General features: G+C 40.8%; 1 protein-coding gene across 1 annotated transcript in view; it reads right to left on the bottom strand.

Moving 5' to 3' along the window:
* The window catches only part of LOC103367233 (ERC protein 2-like), a 154,149-nt gene that overhangs the window by 78,464 nt on the left and 56,250 nt on the right, over positions 1-19,435 (bottom strand). The window contains exons 9-12 of the mRNA XM_008295204.1: positions 15,986-16,174; positions 11,790-11,831; positions 10,962-11,086; positions 2,868-2,961 (exon numbers count right to left, since the gene is read on the bottom strand). Coding sequence (XP_008293426.1) covers positions 2,868-2,961; positions 10,962-11,086; positions 11,790-11,831; positions 15,986-16,174 — 450 coding nt within the window. The remainder of the gene's footprint in view (positions 1-2,867; positions 2,962-10,961; positions 11,087-11,789; positions 11,832-15,985; positions 16,175-19,435) is intronic.

Below are 19,435 nucleotides of genomic sequence, written 5' to 3'. Positions count from 1 at the left end.
GACTGGAAGAAAATCCAAAAAATATGTCTATCTTCTTCAAATGTCACCAGATTTAAGGGGGGAAAAAAAAGTTTCGTTAATCCCAGCGTCGCTAAACAGAGGGGAGGGTTGCTGATGCCTCTCGGTTACAGATAAAAGGGAAATAAAAGGCCTGTGCGAACGCTTGAAGTGAAGACTTCCGATGTGTGTTTTCTCTGTGTTTGTGAAGTGCAGCGTGGTGCAATGGAGACAATGGAGCGAAGAGATGCTATCGCTCCATCACACATAAACTCTCCTGGAATGATGGGGAGAGTTTGTTTGGTTGTGTTTACCCTTGGAGCGTGCTGTGTTCCTGATGGACCCAGAGATAAGTGGAGATAGAGAGAGCAGGAGGAAAGAGAGGGAGGCGGAGGCCACAACTCAACCTCACTGCTGAGCAGACACAATATACAGAGAGTATATTGTGTTCATGACATCTCCATGGACGGCTGGCTGGAGTATATGGTCTTATATAGTCTTGTTTTGAAATGTTCATGCTTAGCTAGTGTTAGCTGTTGATATTTTTCAAGATATTGCTACCATATTTGATCATACAATTCTTAATATGTATTACATCAAATGTCTGTGTATTATGTGTACAGTATTTAATTATTATTTAAGCAATTACAGTAATTAGATATAGGAATACTTCTAAGTGACATTTGTGTTATTTGTATTATCTCATGTAGGATTACTGGGTTGTGCTTTAGTGGCCAAGAGAAGAACAACATTTTCAGCTGTATGTGTGCAGTGGAACTTAATAAACTGTACGTAGGAAACTACTGAATCACTGGATAAGTGGCTTTCGTAATAACTTGTAAGGGTCATTGTGACCTTTGATGTCAGACGGTCTAGTGGTACGGATTATAATGTCTCAGTGAAATACGCTGACTGGATTTTTTCATTCTGAGAGAAAAAGTTACAGTCAGTTATGATTTTAGCTGTATTGCTGATTTTTTGATGGATAGTGGCAAAGTATGGTTAACTGAATTATCTGTGTAGAGTAGTTGATATGACGTTTTTAATGTGTAGTCTGTTTCCTTCATGCAGAAATAATGTAATTATTAAAGACAATGGAGACTGAGAGAATCCATGCAGATTAATGAATGATTCTGCATCATTTGTTAAGTAGCTACTTAAAAAAAAAAGTAATCTGTGTAGATGATAACCGCCTGAACAGAAATAACATTAGATATTTTTAAGGTCATTTTAAAGTTTATGTTATTGGTTTATGTTTTAAACTAGAGTCTATTGTTTTATGAATAAATGAGCTGAAAGCTAACACCAAGATGTTTCACATGGCAATGCTATCTTGTTGATAGATGTTTTCATGTTCACCCTGTTAGCTCAGCATGTTAACTTAATAACATTGGATAATTAGCACAGAACAAAAAGTACAGCTCAGGCTGAGAATGTTTTGGAGGTTTTGAGTCCAAAGTGTTGAGTAAATTAAAATGTTGACCTGATCTTAGTTGAGGAAAGTTATCAACATGATAAGAATGACCTCGAAGGAGGCATAAATGTGTTTGTTCCATGACGGCTCATCCAGTGGGTTTTAAGACATTTTACTCCAAACCACCTCATGACAGCAGAAAAGTCAGGCTAACAATTGATCCACTGAGCATCATGGATGTGTATTCTAAATTTCACGGCAGTCCATTCAACAGATTTTTTAAAGATATCTCGACTGACCAATGTTGCCATGGAGCCATGCTGCAGACACGGCTAAAAGGAGTTATCAGATCGTTTATGATGTGGAAGGAGTGAGAGTGATAAAGAATCTGCAGATGAGTTCAAGTAAGTGTGGGAGTGATGTGTAAGATGTCAACACAAACGAAACTACAAGGTCGAGGAGACCAGAGGATTGCAACTGCACAGCAAGAAAGGAAACAGACGGGGAGGGCAGGCCTTTTATGCCTCACCTCTCAGGTGCAGCCAGTTTCTCTGACAACCAATCGAGGGTCTTGCCAAAGGAAACAAGACAGAGCAGCACAGGAAACCAGAACGGAGGGCCATCACAAATCAAAATCACACAATATACAGAAAACATACCGATAAAAATACATTTCGTGATTTGTGAAATTGTTCATGTTGGCTCTCTGTGCAGACATCATCTCTCTCCGTGACACGACTCCCTTGCACCTGTAGCTGGCAGCCGCTTCATCGCTCTTTTTAGGTTACAGCAACATTAATGCGTGCTTCTCAGACTCAGTTTAGATGCAGAAATAGGATGTTTAATGCTTCCTGCCCACATCCACAGAAATAGCAAAATAGTGCAACCAAAAACAAACCCAGCGAGACTCTTGCTTTGTTTGGCAGAGAATTATAGAGAGGTGTACTCGACTTCATCTGTGCCGTGGGAATAACCTGGCATCGCTGCACTCTGCATATTAACACCTCAGCATGGCCCTGCTGGCTAGTGTACAAGCATGCACACAGATATGTACACATAGAAAACCAAGCAATCAGCTGACGCTTAGGATGACACCTTGTAGGTACACAAATGCACAGATTATATCAAAAATGCCTGACAAGACTCAGCTCTTTACTATTTCACTTCTATCTAGTGTATGGAGCTGATTTCTGCTTCTGACTGTGAGAGGACAAGCGGCATGAAAGACTCCAAAACGAAGGAGTATCAAGACAGCGATGTGTCGAGACAGAAAGAAAAAGGAGAAGAGGAATTGTTCTGAGGAACTGCTTGCACAAGAGATGAGAAGGGGAAGAAAAAAAAAGAGAAAAGTGGGCAGATAAAATGAGTATGAATTAGTTTGAACTGAAATGGTGATGAAGACCAGGAAGTGTACACGTGCACACACACACACACACACACACATTTATATTCAAACCTGCGATAAAGAGTGCGGATGTCCATCAGTCAAGGCATCTTTCCTCATCTCACCCAGCACCATCTGCTTCTGAATGTTAGGAGACTTGATTTGCCTTCAGACAGAGAAAAATGGATGACAACAGATAAAAAGAGACTCAATAAAGAAATGCAAAACTAACTGTGTGAAAATCATGGAATACATAACAAGACTCTAGTTGTATTGCACACAATATGACAGCGGTGAGTAGTCGTGTGAAAAGGCTTCGACTTTCTGACATATTTTGACATGTAGACATTTAATCCCCTTTGAAACAGTCTCTATTAATTATGGTGATATTATCAAACAAGTGACACAAAAATAACATTGTTGGGATTTAAATGAATACAAAAACACATTGCCAAGTGGATACAGTCCTTTGCCATGCATCCTTCTAATCCTGATGAGGTGCCAATAATTAGAATCTCCTTATGCAGCAACAGGTGGAACTTTTCCTATTTAAACTTCTGTTGTCTAGGGTTTAGTGTTCTCTTTGCTATGGAAGTGTTTGGTGCCATCAATCCAAGATTTATAGAGCTCTTTAAGGCTGTCAGAAAAACATCTGTGGAGAGATTTCCAATTTCGACTGGCCAAAGTGAAACAGTTAACAGCTTGATGTGAAGAGAAGACTCCAAAGACTTCAATATTTCATCACAGGATCTGCAGGTAACTCTTGCAACTGTCGGTTTCAAACTACATCCATCTACGATCACAAAGAGATTCCACAAATTTGACCTGCACGGGAGGCGTCCCAGGAAAAATTCATTGCTGTCCAAAAAGAACATTAGAGCAAAACTACAGTTTGCCAATGAACATATAGGCAAAGACCGGGCCTTTTTGAATAATGTGCTCTGGACAGATGAATCAAAGATAGAGTCGTCTGGCCACAGTAAGAGTAGACATGTTTGGTGTAGACCAAAGACAGCTTTTCAGGAGAACCTCATACCAACTGCGAAGCATGGTGATGGAAATGTTATGGTTTGTGGTTGTTTTGCTGCCTCGGGGACTGGGCAGCTTGCAGTCATTGATTCAACTATGAATTCTGCATCATATGAAAGAGCGCTTGAAGATAATGTGAGGTTGAACCAGAAGTGGACCTTTCAACGGGATAATGATCCTAAGCACGCTAGCAAATCCACCAAGGAATGGCTCACAAAGAAGAAACGGAGGGTCATGGAATGGCCTCGTCAAAGCTCCGATTTGAATCCCACTGAAATGTTGTGGGGGATTTGAAACTAGCCGTACATGCGAGCAAACCCTCAGAAATCTTGCAAGAGAAGGAATTTTGTGTGGAAGAGTGGTGAAATTGTTTTAGTTGATCAATGTCAGAGACTTGTGGATGATTATGACGATATTTCTGCTAAAAAGGCAGAAGGATATTACATCTATTGATATTTTTGCTGAACAAATTTTCCTTGTTTGTTGCGTTTATCGCCTTTATCTGTATCAAAGAGGATTGAAAGCTGTCTAAATATGTCAAAAAAGAAAATCCCTTATTTTTATATGCATTCGTATATGCTGCATATAAAAATGCATGCATGCAAATTAAACACAATACACATTTATTTACAAATGCTGCTTGTGTTTTTGTGGTTGTGCGCTAACTATCAGATGTAGCATACACAAAATGCACAATTAAAACAAACATATATATTTGTTTCATTGTCCTGCAGTTTGTTTTAGAGTTAAAACCAGGATGCATGCAGCATCACACAGCTAAATGACAGAGCTACAGTAAACCAGTTAAGGACAAAAGCGGTGTCTAGTCTGTGTAACATGGCAGACTGAGACAAGACAAGACATGACTGATGTAGGTGAGACACTGCTGTGTAAATCTTTCAACAACAAAACACAAAACATATGCAGACAGGAGATGCAATCAAATGCATGCACACAAAAAAAAATAGATACGCGCAAGCCTTGAGCGAAGAAGATATGATTACACCAACACACACAGAAGGGCATGTGTGTGTTTTTTGTTGTTTTTAAAAAATAAAAAAAAACTGAATTGGCACAAGTCTATAAACACCGACAATAACACACACACGGATAATAAATCAGCCGTCAGCATTGTGCATTGCTGAGTTACTGATTACAGAGCTGAGCTGTGTATTAACCAGCGAGGATGGCTGTGGATTCACTTCCCCGCTAAGACCTGCTCCTTGTCATTTACTGAACTCACTAATCCAGATGTGTGGCGCGCACACACACAAACACACACTATTGCATATTAAAATACAAATAAACACACACGAACCATCATTAACCCACTAAACCCCTGCATCATACGACTACTTTCTCACAAACACCCTGAAAATAGATTCAAAAACACACATCTCTGAGCTCTCAGTTCAGCCTTCACACTTTTTTTTTTTTTTTTAAGTAATACACATAGAAAGTGTGAGAAAACTGACATTGACAAATTAGTGCTTAAGAGAACCCTCCAACACTGTAAACAAGCTGCGACCAAGCAGCTGCTAAAATGTGCCACATTATTATTCCATATCCACACTGGTGTGTTTACTCTGGGCAAAACCTACAAGCTGCCCCCACATGTGGGCAAATATTTGCTGTCACAGCGCTTAGAATGATGTGTGTGTGCGTTAGTTTTTATGAGTGATGTCGGTGCGCAATTAATATGAAATACATCTAACATGACGACGAATACGTTTATTACATTTCTCACCTTGCCCACACACACAATAGCACTTTTTAGAACCTTTTTTTTTTGGTTATAATAAGAGCAGATAAAGCAGAAGGGGAGTAACCAACGTTTCTATCAATATTTACATCTGCTTTTACTCCCTCTTCAGAAAACCACACATTCAGTTTATTGGTCTGCCATTTCATGTCTCTGGCTTGTATCTTTATTTCATTTTTTTAATCACTCTGCTGTTGATTTTATGAGTTTTTATCATTTTTATGAGTGGATTTTGAAAAGTGCGGCATAAATATTCGCACAAACGTGTGTTCGCGCGCACATATCTACACAGCAGTGGGGAGGAGGCCGACGAGAACCTGTCCATACCCAGATCTTTGATGTCTCTGTGTGTGTTTTTATAAGCTCAGAGGCATGTCCATGGAGAACAAACTTGCCATGAGGGCATATCAGCTATCACACACACAGCCGCTACTGGCACAGGTGTACAAACCGACGGACACGCTGGTCCCACTTGATAGTTGATACGCCCCCATCGACCCATCAGTGCAAAATGAAGAAAGTGTTTTGACCAGCGCGAAGGCAAATGAGGGCACGTAGAGTACAAAAAAAAAAAAAACAGGAGCAGACGGGCTGGGCTGCGTTTGAGCGGAAAATATGAGGGAGCAATGTGATTTGTTGATTACTGAAATGAGTAAATTCTTGGGGGGGAAATAGTATTTTTACTGCAGTGACATTTCTTAGAAAGATGAAGTGAGAGAGAGAGAGCAGTGTGCATGAGTCCAGCCATTTCCTAAACTGAGCGTAATAAGTAATTTTTCACATTTCCTTCTGCTTCTTCCACCTGGAGCCCACCACACATCCGCCTTCCAACATAAGCAGCTCCGCTTTATTTCTGGCTGTCAAAGTCCAATTCTGTTTTATTTTTTCTTTCTTTCTTGTGTATATATGTGTGTGTGTGTGTGTGTGTGTGTGTGTGTGTGTGTGTACATATATTTATATATAAACAATATATACATATCTGTTTTGTATCTCTTAATCTCTTTTTCCTTTATCCCTGATTTCCTTTCCTCTTTTTTTCCGATTACAACTCCCATCCATTCACAAAAAAAACTAAACTAATGAATGATGGCCTAACTTTCCCTGCTGACTCGGGCTGGCATGCCTTTGAGCAAAGCACAAAAACTATATGAATGGCTTCAGTAAAGCTGCTGCAGCGGTCAGCAGCAGGAAGATGTGGTCACACTGAGTCGCTAGCAAATCTGAATGTGGGAAACTGTGAATATTAAGTAAGGCAGAAAGAGAGCATGCATTCTGAGCTTCTCTGGAAATAAAGGTCAAAAGAAGCAATAACCTTTAAGGGGAGGGAAAAAAACCGAATCCAGATTTGTATCTTGCCCTTCATAACTCTTAATTCTTACTCTGCCTCTTCCTTGTCCCTTTTAATAAACAACAGAGTGGAACGAAATCCTCTGATTTCAAGCAGACTGGGACACACAGGGGTAGTTACCACTCAGGGTTGTACAATATATTGAATAAAAGGCAGATATGATCTGAACTAAATACATGTTCTCTCTGGTGAAAAAATGGGAGAGAGGAGAGAGAAGAAAAAGGGGCGACATGTAGTGTGAGTTGGGTCAACACTGGGAGTCTGAAACTTTTATCTAAGGCGCTTGTCTTGATGCCGTGGTGAGAGATTCAACCAGAACGACTCTGTTTATTAGTGATAGATACTTTATAGTGCTGAGACATGTCTTATCGCAGTACAAATACCATTTCACTGTTGCCTTTATATACTGTCTATGTGTGTGTGACAGGGTGAAACAGACAGGAGGCCTGCCTGTATGTCTACATGCCTAAATGTGGGAAAGTGTAATGGCATTTACTGCATGTATTTGTGCAGTTAAACAAGCTTTCTCTGTCGCAGGTGCAATTTGATTAGATTTAAAAAGCGAATTTGGCAGGTCATTTTTTAAAATTGCAGTCCAAATTGCACCTGCAACTGAACAGCATGCTATTTACAAACATGTTCATGCAAAAAAAAAAATATTATATACAGAGATGTTGGAGGTTATGTGTGTTTTGGCATGTCTGTTCGAAGGGTGTGTGCTCCGTGTGCTCGCAACATCTGGAGTTTGATTATGGCCACAGGAATAAGGCCAAAAATTATATGTGCGTGTTTATGCGTATGCAAATGGATGTTTGCGAGGATATGAATGATTGCCAGCGAGCAACCAACGATTCAATCCGCCCAAGAGGCCATTTCCAAGTCCCTCACCAACATGTATACCACTCAGTCTCACCTTGGGCACACACACACACATACATACATACATACGTATGTACTCACGCACACACACCTCCCTTTTCCTGAAACCCTCCCTGACATACCAGAGTGCTTACCTCTTCAGTAGCTGTGGTATGGTGAGACTAGGAGGCTGATTTATTTGTCAAAGTTTAGCCCCAACATTACACTAGATGGGTTAAACTTTTAAAGTATGGGACTATAAAAGCATAAGAGAAGACTATACTAAATAATAGTTATTAATATACACCCACGAGGGAAGGAGTGAAAGGAAAAAGAAGCAAGACTTTATATTCATTCAACATATTAGAAAAAATAAAAAATACATTCAAAAGCATCATTCACATTTAACTTTAAAACAACTGTTTCCATGATTTGTATCTCAAAAATGTCTTCACTTATTCCTAATTCTCAAGGTTAATTAAAACCTTAGATGTTTCAATTCACCGCTGTTGTACTCAGCTGACCTCCTGCAGTGTCAGGACAAAAAAATGCATCAAGAAAAAATGGATTGTTACTACATATTTTTTCCCATTTTAGCCAATCATACAAACACAAACAGCTCCAAGAGATCTGTAACCACGGTTTTTGAGAGCTCCATTTAACAAATCCAAGTATTAGTTTTAGTGTTAACAGCTGATACAAATACTTTCTACAAAGCCTGGTCACAAATTATTTAGGCAGATTAGCTTTACATCTACTGTACACTAATTAGAGTAAATACAAAAACAACCATAAACTACCCGACGATATCACTGACTTACAATAGATCACTAGGAAATCTAAACCATGAAATAGCCGTGAGCGAGTCTGCGAGTATTTATTGCGATGACCTGCTTGCTGCATCCATCTTCGACTGTCTTTGCTGCGTTGCCAACTGGATGAGAAAGTGTCTATTTCCTCATCTGTTCTTCTCTCTCCCCATTCAGATAGTGGTTAATAGGCCATCTGACTGAGCTCCAACAGAAACACTCTGATTAAAAAGACATTCATCCTCTGCCCAGTCACGCTACATCTCGCATGCTCTGATACAGAAGTCTAATCAACGCGCAGACACTCATCCACCCATGCTGTCACACAACACATGTGCGCACACACACACACACATGTGAAAGTTCAACTATTTACAGTTTGTTTGATGTCTTTGTTCAATCAAAAAATTCCCCTTATAACTTACATAACCTAACAACGCTCTGCAGCAGCCGTACATGCTAAAACAAAAACTAGGACTAAGTGCATGTTGATGTCTTTGTTGCTCTTGTATTCTGTTTTTTTCACGTTTACAGCAACAGTGTATGAATACAGCGGATCTCCTTCTCAAAACCTGTGGCTGACTTGTACATGACCTCCGACCTGTGCATGTTGACCAGAAGAGGAAAGGTCGGGCTGATAGGAGTGACTGGTTGACACTAATGAGACAGCCGGCCCAACAAGACGGATGAGCTGAGGGGAAAAGAAACTGTTCCAACGATCCCAAACAGCCCTGTCCCAGAAATGGCTGCACCGCATGCACAGAAACCAAATGCACAGACTAATACACACGTGTATGCGTGGCTTGCGACGGCCGCATGTGAACGGCAGACACATGTAGACGTAGAGGTCGAGGCTTAACGCATGCATGCGCGCATGGAAACAGAGAGCTGACTGTGTGAAAAAAGCTCTGCAGGAGCTACTGTATTTCTATTATAGTCGATGCTCCTGCGTTCCCACAGAGTCAGCACGCGGTTTTCATGCCAGGAGCGGAGAGTCTGTAAAATGGGTAATGAATGAGGCAGGAAACTGTGTTGGATCCAGTACATGCAGCCCATCCAAATTGATTCCTAACCATTCAGAACCATAGCTGGTGTTAACACACCTGATGGGACCAATGTGTGTTAAAAAACAGTTTGGTTGTTTTTCTCCAGTAATGCTTCTTCTGGTCAGTTGGCGATCCACCAGGAGAGTCTCATCGACTATCAGTCTCCATACACAGACACACAACTAACTACACCTGCTTCAGGTTTGGATAAATACACAAAACAATGTAATAACACAAACCAAATAGAAAAACATACCTATTTTTCTATGCTTCTTTTTCACACACACACATGGAGTTAATGTGCACACTAACACTCATACAGAACCTCTGCCTTGGCACTAAACAACCACTCATTTGGGTACATATACACACCATGCCAATCCATAAATCAGATGATAATTGAGTAACACTGTGCCAGTAATAAACAGAGTAGTATAAACAGCCAGTGTCTGGGCTGGATACACCACCTCCCACTGGCATGCCGCTGGCTGCCTGCCTGGCAAACTCAAAAAAACACACACTCATACAGACAAACACATTCGCTAAATGCATTTACAGTAATCCAAAGAGAGAAACAAAACATCTGATCTGTTGAGTTTACAGATACTTACGTAAAAACACATATAAACAACTTGATGTGACGGAAAACACGCGTGACAGCACTGATGATAGTAATGAAATGTGAGAGAGCTTGGCAGAAGCCAACACAATAGAGAAACTATACATGTCCGGCGATATTAATTAGGGACCATAGTAAGTCTCTCATTGTGTTATTGCTGTGACAGGAATGAAGACCGAGACTGTTTGTCGTAAATGGATTGTATATTTTCTGTTAAATCTGAGCTTCCCGAAACTCAGATTTAAGCCAAATCCCGAAAAGGGTCCAAATCAAACCAACCAACGTTCCATTATGTCAAGACAGATGAGTATGGACAGCGTTGGTAGCAACACGATGGTATGGCACACTAAATATCTACTTACCCGGGTCTGCAGACATTGATAGACAGAAACACATGATAAAACATTGTGCCAAAAGATCAGAGGAACACATGTATATAGGTCACAGTACACATTTCTAGACTGTGACTACATCAGGGGAAGAGCATGACAAAGTGGAAGTGGTTTCAAGTGCTAGAAGTACACAATATAGACAGTTTATATCTCATGGATTACTTCTTTATAAATAGAGCACTTAGAAATTAATTGAGATCTTACAAAGATCCGGTCACTCGGAGGGACACTGCTCTCTAAGAACACCCAGATGGTGTCTTGTGACACCAGCTGGGATCGTGGACCGGAATCGTGGACCCTCACCTCTCGAGATCAGTGATTTTTTTCTCCTTGCATGATTTGTCCACCTCGGCATCCCTCAGAGCCCCCATCAGTCTCTCCACTTCAGCTTGTGACTTGCCGGATTCCTCTCTGTAGCGAGCAACTTCCTGCTCGAGAAGCCTCAGACGATCCGTGATGTCTGGACACATTCTGACTGCTTCTTCCGTGTTTTGGGTCTTTGGGTATGTGCGTGTTTGTGGTGAGAATGGACACAATAAGTACTAAGGCACATATTACATAAAGTGGGAAGTATCAAAGCACATACAGTTTTCTGTACAATTTTGCAGAATCAGCATTTTAAGATCAGCCATCTTTTACAATCATTGTCAGACTACTTTTAATCTAAACTGTAATGTGTCACATTAACTTCAACATTTCACACTTTTACTCGCTAACCAGAACAGGAAATAGACACGGCAATAACAGTCTTTTCTTTAGAATTCCTAATTAGCAGCAGATTAGTTTCAGATTATTCGAGCAACACCAGATCTAATTTACTAAAAGGGAATATTGACCATAATTCTAAAGATGTGTTGTACCCGACTGGAGCTGTTAGCATTGTATTTGGGTCATGTTTCTTTTTAGGGCCGATATTGATGTTGATGATCAGTAATCAAGGGGTCCGATAACAGTTTTTTTGGATCTAAACTGAAAATCAGTAATCACTTTAAAAAAAAAAAAAGATACTAATAATTGGAAAAATGCAGAATATTGGATCGGTAACCTTACAATTTGTGATAGAATTATTTCAATACTTACAGTTGCCCAAGCACAAAAAAAACAAGAGGCATTAAATAGCACAGAACCTACCGTGGGACTCACTGTTGGAAGTCCATCTACTTTGGCTTGCACCTAGACGTTAACACAAAAAGATATGACAGGTGGAGAAAGAGAATATATTATAAGAACCAACTGTAGTCTTAAATTTTTAACATCCTGTGGGACCCGAAAAACTGGGCACTGACAGTAACACATGGTCAGATGTGAGATCACCTTACATGGGCAGCTCTGAAAAGGAAAAGGTAGGTCAGTCCCGACGAAGAAGTAAGAATTCATTACTTAGCTTTGGCAGTACCAATCTGTACCCTCATCTGCTTCCCCCCTCCTCCCCCGACCCAGTTCCTCTGCTGCCTGCCTTTTCTGTGGTTTGCGTCTATCAGTTGTATCCCCAGGGCGTCCTTCATGAAGAGTTTGGAGTTCAGTCATTATCATTATAAAATTACCGACTCCCTCTGGTTGGCTGCGATTTTACGAGACCACCAAACATCTCAAATTTTTTTTTGTAAGTAAAATGTTGACAAAAAAAAAAAAAAAAACAGCGAGTTACACTGATGAATCCATTCTTCTCTGAGAAAAATATCCCAGAGGAAGTTTGTAACCTAGAATTATCTTTCTGTCTACTTCAACTTTTTTTTTTTTTTCTCTTGGTCTTTACCTCTCTCTGTCTACTGTGTTTGTGAAGATTGTTTAACTTGTTGAGACAGCTGAGGCCACTCGTTTAAACATCATCAAGTGAATGTGCACAAACAGCATTGACGCACACACAGTCATGTTTCAATCACTTCAGGGGGACATTACACTGACGTACACCCATTTCTTTAACACTTACCGTAGCCAAAACCATTTATTGCCTCACCTTAACTCTGACCTTAATCCAAATCGAGCCTTACCCTAACATAAACCAAGTCTGCGTACTAAAATTTAACAGTCTGCCTTTGTTGACGTGCCTTTTTTGTCTCCGAAAGGAAGGCAGGTCCGCACAATGTAGCTGTATAAAGAGATCAGTGTCCCCACAACAGCAATAATCCCTGTATACACACACACACTGAACAATTTATTATCAGGTCTACGTATGTCTGGGACTGTACATGTCGTTCTGTTTGAGTCTATCATTAAGGAAAAAAAAAAAAGAACAAGGAGTGTCTGTTAACTATTACCACTAGCAAATCCGAACAAATGCCTCTTGCCAATTATCACAAACCCACTAGATAAAGAAAATGCATAACTTGGCCTGAGCATGTGGGAAATACAGATGTGGCCACAGCATATGGAGCACAATTAAGTGTTTGAAAGGTCTTATTTCTTGCACTTTAGATACAGGCATGAATTATGAGATGGCATAGCAAGAACACATCTGTGAAAATGTCAGTGATGGCACTATTGTTGACTATGGCAGCTCTTTTTTACCCATTCGTCTGTGCAAGACATGTACCTGTGTCATAGGATATGTTTGGGTCCATGCATATGAGCTTAATTAACCTGTCTGCGACATACGTGGCAGCTTGTGTCCTCGTAGAACCCCATAAGCTTGTTACTGTACGCCTGGACTAACAATTAAGGATCCTGTGAAAAAGTAGATTCATTGTTTAACTCATCCTCAGCCCATTACCTCCACACCTAGTCCCACACACTCATCCCTAAGCATTAAGCCGAAGCTTAACTAACACAAAATGCATTAGGCCTAAGTGGGCTGGAGTGTGTTATGTTCTTTCACTGGCAAACACAGACAAGTGGAAAGCAGAGGCTGAAAGGACAGTGGGTCCGACAGGAATTTGTGATATTATGACAGGAGGGGAAAGGCCAGTAAAGATACAATTACATATACAGTCAAATTATTATTATCATTCCTGGAAACGTCTCTTGAGTGTGGCCACCAGGCTTTGCACTGAGTTATTAAAGTCCTGGCCAGAGGCTACCCAGCAACACAGAGCCTGCGTAGTATTTAAAAAACAGCTTTGACTCCTAAAAAGGTAAAATCTTGACATGACTACACTCTTATGTCATTAAATATCGCTCAATGTTAGTCTCACTTCTGTTTTATAATCAACGAGAAGCAAGGCAGAAGAAATATGAAAAAATGTAAGACAATATGGCATTGGCCTGGTTTGAAAAGACTAAATTGTCTTTTGAAAAGGACTCAAAAGTCTTTTAAGGTGTGGTGCCTCCTTACTGATTCAAGCCAATCCTCTCTGAAAAGGTCACTGCCTTCCCTGAGGTTCTTTGGTGTTTTTCTCTTTGAAGAGCTGGTGTTTAGTTCCAGAAGTCCTTTATTAAAATCGGAATCAACAAATACTGTTTCATGGGAAGAGGATGAGGATGCAGTGAAGTCAACAGAGCTCTGAGGTCAAGATAAAAAGCTCCGCTAACAGCTTGACTGAGTCAATAATACAAACATCTGCAGATACAGTGAGCGGACCACTGTGTGTACATGACCTGATGGCAAACTCTACATCTGCTTGAGAGGTAACTCATATTGTGCTGTCAGGAAAAACTGCTTATTTCTCAATTTCCTGGAGATATTTCCCATTAATGTCAAAATAAGGCTGAAATATAATCATACAATTATTGTACTGACATTTTCTATTTCAAAAACATTTACTGTGTATAACGCCAGCCGGTAATGTTTTAAAAAAAAAACAAGGAGATTTCAGAAATTTTAATAAATACATTTCTACAGAGCAACACATTGTTTTTAAGCAGAAACGTTCTATGTTCATGACTCAGCTTTCACTTTTTTGCATTACAATCTCTTGAGACATGATTTTGTCCAAAGAAACTCACCATAAGTGCATCGAAACCGAATAGGGACAAGAGCCATTAAAATCTAGAAATGGAATCCTCACAAACAAACAGCTAAGGACATGTTTAAAGCTACGGTCAAATTGATTTTTTTTTTTTTGGAGGCAAAAGAGGTTTATTCTTGTTTTCTAGTGGATTTTTAACTGGCATCAGAAAATGGACAGCAGGTCATTCCACCAACTTGACCGAGTCATGGTGCAGCTACTTGCCAAGAGGCAGGGGAATACAATTGTCATGACAAAGTAGGGTTTGACTATGGCTTGGAACTGTCAGTTCAGTTTTATTAAATGACCATCATTGGATTTTTATTGGTGTTGGATTTCTGCCGTCTACAATACTTTGAAGTGAAGCTTGTACTGTACGCAACATACTGGAGATCAGAATTTGACTAAATAGTATTTACAGCAAAAGCACAAGCACCAGTCGGCATTGAAATGTATCACAGACTGGCTTGTCAGCACCTTGGCGAATGTGCACTTGTGCGTGTGAGTTTCTGGTTCCTCGGTTTAATCAAAATCTAATCTCAGGCAGCATGTCGGCTCACCTCTGACCTACTCAATACAACGGGCTCACAGCCTGGCGCTCATCGCTGCACTACAAAAGAGCTGAACACACCTGAACACAAGCAGACACTCGCAAATACACACGCACATCAACAGTTGTCTCTGTGCTGGCATGCATACACAGTCACACAACCCACACACACACACACATATGCGTGCACACATATATAAACACGCGAACATCATCTCTCCTTTTGAAGAATCTGTGAGTTTACATAACAGGTCTGATTGCTGCCGAGTACACAAAATAGTCCAATTATGGCAACACTTCTGTCAGAGTGTGAATATGTTTTCGACAAAGAGTTATTGAGCTGTTGTCACTTTCATGTGGTGCCGCATCAACATTCAACAAGATATCATTTCACAGGAATGAGATGTGTGTATGCTTTTTATGAGTATAAATGAAAAAAATCCTCATAAATTCTGGCAGGGCAAGAGTCTGTCCTGGCTTGTAAGGCTGGGAGAAGAAAAAGGGAGAGAAAAAAGAGCAAGGCCTCCGACTTGGCACCCGAACAGGGATAGAGAGATCTTTTACGTCCATAAATCACTCGGTTAATTCATCCCTTTATCCTGTGGGACAAAGTGCATAGTATAGGCAGTACTTGTACTGATGGCTGTTTGTCTACAGTCCACACATATCAAACCAGCAATCTTGACTTCATATCTACATGCAGAACCTTCCAACTACATGCTATAGTTTGTTTAGGTTCATTTTAACACTTGGAGATGATTAAAACGCGAGTCAAAACATATTCACAAGATCTAGCAGCCCTGCATACCACACACACACACACACACACACATACACTTATTATCTAAACAACATCATTTACCCAATTAAAACCCTTATCAATCTAAACTGACCTCTCCATCAGGCCTCTGGTTCTGGGTTGGGCTGGGGTTAGCAGTCTGGCTCTGAGACAGTTTCTGGGGTTGCAGGGCTGAGAGTTTGTCTTTCAATTCCTGGTTCTCCTTCCTCATCTGCGCCAGCTCCTCTAGCCGAACCCTGTCCTCCCGGTCCTTCTGCTCCCGGAGGTTCTCAATCACTCGCTCCTGAGATCGTGAAGTAGTAAAAGAACAAAAGAAAAAGAGAGTGTGGTGAGAGGTGTGAGTGGAAATATGGTAAAGGCCTCAGTAGCTATTATACGCACAAACGTTTGTTCGTGACATTTAAGAAAATGTTACAAAAGGAGTGTTGTTTTGACTCAAGTGCACAAAGGTCGATGATTGTAATCTTTAATTAGAAATCTCCTCTATCATTTTTTTTTCTTTTCTTGCTGAACAGCATCACCAGCCTGCTTCGCAAAGTGTGGCCAGACTAACTCATAAATGCCCATCATAAATAACACAACCATAAATAATAGACGTGAAACGAGGAGCCAAGTCGAACAGAGAGAAGACAGAAAGAAGAGAAGGGTTTAGGGACAGAGACAGATTTATTGCGAATGAATTGGACAGTACTGTAGATCACTTCTTAACAACTCCACATTGCCTCCTGATAAACCCAGCTGGAATGTTTACATCATAATTTTCTGTGTTCTCTAATCACATCGGACAACAGGACCACTGCTTTGGGCATTGGACGGAGATCAGAGATCCACACTATGGGTGGCTGAGCATGCAAGGTGTGCGTGTAGTAGGTGTGTGCTAACGTGTACGTGTGTGCGTTTAGGTGTGGACTGAAGCGATTACCAAGGTGTTTATTCAGGTGTTTATTTAGGCACAGAGCACAGCTCAGCAATGAGGCTTTACGATGTGGCATCGCCGCATGATTGGCAGCTTTAAACCTCTGGGTAATTGGACAAATACACTCACTAACTAGACCTGGCACAGAATAGCACTGCATAGTGGGCTTTGGAAGAGAGGGCAAGAGACACATAAAGGAGAGCGAGAGAGACCACTTGGCGAGCATATCCTCTGTGTTTCCCTAACATTATGAAATATCTCTAGGATGTTTGGGAGTTAGGGGAAAGAGAGCAGGATATGATCATAAAACCTGTCTCTATGAGGCCTAAGTGTGGAGCACACATAAACACAACAGAAAACACACACATACACCAAAGAGCAGGGCTCGGCATGGGCACAATACCCCAGTCTGTTAATTAGAACCACAGCGCTGTGGCTAGCGACTGGCTCCAAGAGCAGGTTTGTGACAGAGTTTGTGATTAGCAACACACACACTCGCTCTTGTAAACACATTACACACACCCAGTGTTGACCACAAAGTCTGAAAAGCTTGCCAACATTCTCCTCATCACAGCTGAATTATATGTAGGCTGCATCAGAAGTGGTTTCTGGGTAAACAGATGGGCTGACGCAGAGAAGGGATTTACAGTTTATTGTGCCATTATGCTATTCATTTCAAAGTCTAACGGCAACAAAAACAAATTTAGGTGATAAAAGATCATTTTAAGTGAAAACATCTATGTACTGTGTTGGTCCATTCGTTGCAAACACAATGAAATGTGCCCTAGCCAACATCTAATCTTTTAATAGGCTGATTTCTGTGAGCACAGAGTAAACGATTCTTGATTGAATGGATATAAATTCAGGGTACTTCAATTAAATAAAACTGTACACAATCAGAGGAAATAATAGCAGCCTAGTAAGCCAGAGATTAACACACAAACATTCACACGAGCATGAACACAAAAGAAGAACTGAAATATTCTTGTGTCTGACTTCACTTAAGCTGCTTTCACATGATCTGTGTCCAGTGCGCAAAACACATTAATTTTTTTTCCGCTTTAGTGTTGTATCTGCCATACAGGCCATTAGAAAGCATCAGCAACAACATTAAAACCACCTGCCTAATGTTGTGTAGGTCTCCTGCAGCTGTGGAGGCATGGACCTCACAAGACCTCTGATGGTGACATCAGGCAACCTTCTAAGAAATGTTCAGGCCAAGTCAACACCTTAAAGTTTTTGTTGTTTTTCTCAAACCATTCATGAACAACTTTTGCCACACTGCTAAAACATTACCCTGCTGAAAGAGACTGCTGCCGTTCCATGAAAGCCCTCCCATGAAGGCATGTACGTACATGGTTGGTAACATCTAGGTGGGCACTATGTCTCAAAGTAGCATCCACAGGAATGCCAGGACCCAAGGTTTTCCACTAGAACACTGCCACAAGATGTTGACGAAAATGTGATTCATCCAACCAAGCCATCGTCTTCCATTGCTTCATGGTACAACACTCGCATATCCATTGTAAGAAGTTTGGACTGTAGGTAGGAGTCAGCATGGGCACTCTGACTGTTCTTGTCATAACAAGCTGTGATTCATTAGGTGGACTGACACATTTTCTGTCATAACCATGCATTAAGGTTTTCAGCAATTTGTGGTCCAGTAGTTCGTCACTCTTATCAGTGAACCTTGGGCACGGAACACCCTGAACCCTGACCACGTACCATATTGCCAGTTCACCAGTTGTCCTTCCTTGGGCCACTTCTTGTAAGTACTTTACCATTGCATACTGGGAACACCCGACAAGAGTTGCCATTTTTGAGAAGCCCTTGCAATTTGCATAACAACAAATACAAAAGCATAAAATGACTTAGAGTGTGTGCACGTTAAAACACAAAAAAATGTGGCATCCACTGGAAACAAAGAGTGCAGCTGGACATTCACATCTGTCCTAACTGGGACTCTTAACCAGCAACTAGTGCCAACAAATTGTAAACCAGCATCCATCTTTTAGCCTGAAGTACAAACAAACACGTAAATGGGAACCATTTTTTAGCCTGCAGCGCCAAACCGATCATTTTTTAGACTGAAGTACCAACAAATATGTGCTGCCAGCAACTTTAGACATGCAACAAAGCTAAGAAAGATGGAGTCACTCTGAAATCAAGCCAGCCAGTTCAAGGCAGAGTTTATATATTGCCAGACTAGGATTTGACATCTCCGTGGTCATGGTCAGTACAGTATATAACATCAAATCCTGTGTTCAAGCTGCTCTCCGATTAGAAATCGCTGGCACCCTGTAACCATGAGTTCAAATCCATAAACAAATCACTAAAGACTTGTGTAGACAAGAAAAATAACACCATTATTCAATGCAATAATTTGCAACAGAAATGCAGCTTCTTGACAGTCACTTCTTTACCCTGGAACAGAGGAAAATGAATCGACTTTTGCTGGGTAAGACCTGTGAGATGAAATTTGATGCACTTTACTGAAAACAAAACATCCCTCTTGCCAGCAAGGCGATTCATCTTTTTGTTCTAGCGTCGGCATTCTAACTGTACTGTTGAGGTGAGGCTTTCTGGAGAGCAGCTGCTCAGGAGGTTGCCAGAAAACAACAAACACTG

This window comes from Stegastes partitus, unplaced genomic scaffold (genome assembly GCF_000690725.1).
Source record: "Stegastes partitus isolate 25-593 unplaced genomic scaffold, Stegastes_partitus-1.0.2 Scaffold1030, whole genome shotgun sequence".
Classification (NCBI taxonomy): Eukaryota; Metazoa; Chordata; class Actinopteri; family Pomacentridae; genus Stegastes; species Stegastes partitus.
This window is presented reverse-complemented; position numbering and strand designations above follow the sequence as displayed.